This window comes from Fopius arisanus, unplaced genomic scaffold (genome assembly GCF_000806365.1).
Source record: "Fopius arisanus strain USDA-PBARC FA_bdor unplaced genomic scaffold, ASM80636v1 scaffold00441, whole genome shotgun sequence".
Taxonomy (NCBI): Eukaryota; Metazoa; Arthropoda; class Insecta; order Hymenoptera; family Braconidae; genus Fopius; species Fopius arisanus.
In genome coordinates, this window is record NW_011888180.1 from 1 (window position 1) to 1010 (window position 1010).

At 36.8% G+C, this 1010-nt stretch overlaps 1 protein-coding gene across 1 annotated transcript in view; it reads right to left on the reverse strand.

The window, feature by feature from the left end:
• Positions 1-15: 15 nt before the first annotated feature.
• LOC105272934 (flexible cuticle protein 12-like) overlaps positions 16-1010 on the reverse strand; it is a 2666-nt gene continuing 1671 nt past the window's right edge. Inside the window, exon 2 of the mRNA XM_011315168.1 lies at positions 16-754. Within this exon, the coding sequence (XP_011313470.1) occupies positions 377-754 (378 nt within the window). The 3' untranslated portion in view covers positions 16-376. The remainder of the gene's footprint in view (positions 755-1010) is intronic.

Below are 1010 nucleotides of genomic sequence, written 5' to 3' on the forward strand. Positions count from 1 at the left end.
ATTATCAGTTTTGAGTGAAAAATATGAAACCAGTACTTTTTTATCTTGACCAATAATGGAAAATGTATAAGTTATGAAAGATTTGTAATGCTTGCCTCATAATGTCACATGAGACCTACTGCGCACCCCGTGCGCCGAATTTGGATTTGGCGGTTCGAGTTGACCAATGAGGAATTAGTCTTACGCGTTTCGAGATATTTCGATTCGGGTGAACTTCATTTTCATGTTTCTACTTTCATAATTAGGAGATCAGAATGCCCACGTCATAATATAGACATTCTTTCAACTGAGATTAACCGGTAATTTCTGATTAATCTCAAAAAGTCCTCATAAATATAAGTCCCTTATTTTTTAATTTCTTATCACCACAAGTAAACTAGGATAAGTCCATTTTTATGAGGCGAGTTTTAGTGGATATCTTGGAAGCAAAAAAGATTCGAAATGCCGGAGAAGTTGAATGAATTTCTAGTTCATGAGTATGAAAAATGGCAATGACCTTTAGTTCATCACGAACCTGGAATCCATTTTTTCCAGCTGTATACGTGACAGTCCTTCGCACCCCATTAGGATCCACATAAGAATAAGATCCTTTTCGATCCCCATTAGCATCACTCTCCTCCTTGAACTCTACCCCATCTTCCTGCTTGTATGAGGCTCCAAAGGTCCCATCCCCGGACAAATATCTCATGTCCGAGAGAATTGCTGCATTTTGAGAGTGTTGGGCTACTGATACAGCAACCAGATACAATGCAATCTGAAATACAAATTGAGCACTGGATGTACTTGGCGAATTTCGGCCCTTTAATTGCCTCAGACTGAAATAATTTTTTTTTAATCTATCGAAAATTTCGCTTGCTAATTTCACCTCCAAAGCGTGTGAATACCTAAATTTGTTAATTAAAAAAATATTGACATTTCCATATTTCTGCAATTTTTGTGTCGAGCTAACGAGTGGTTTTAAGAATATATAATTCATAGACGTATGTTGGGGGTTCAATTCCTTTTCAATT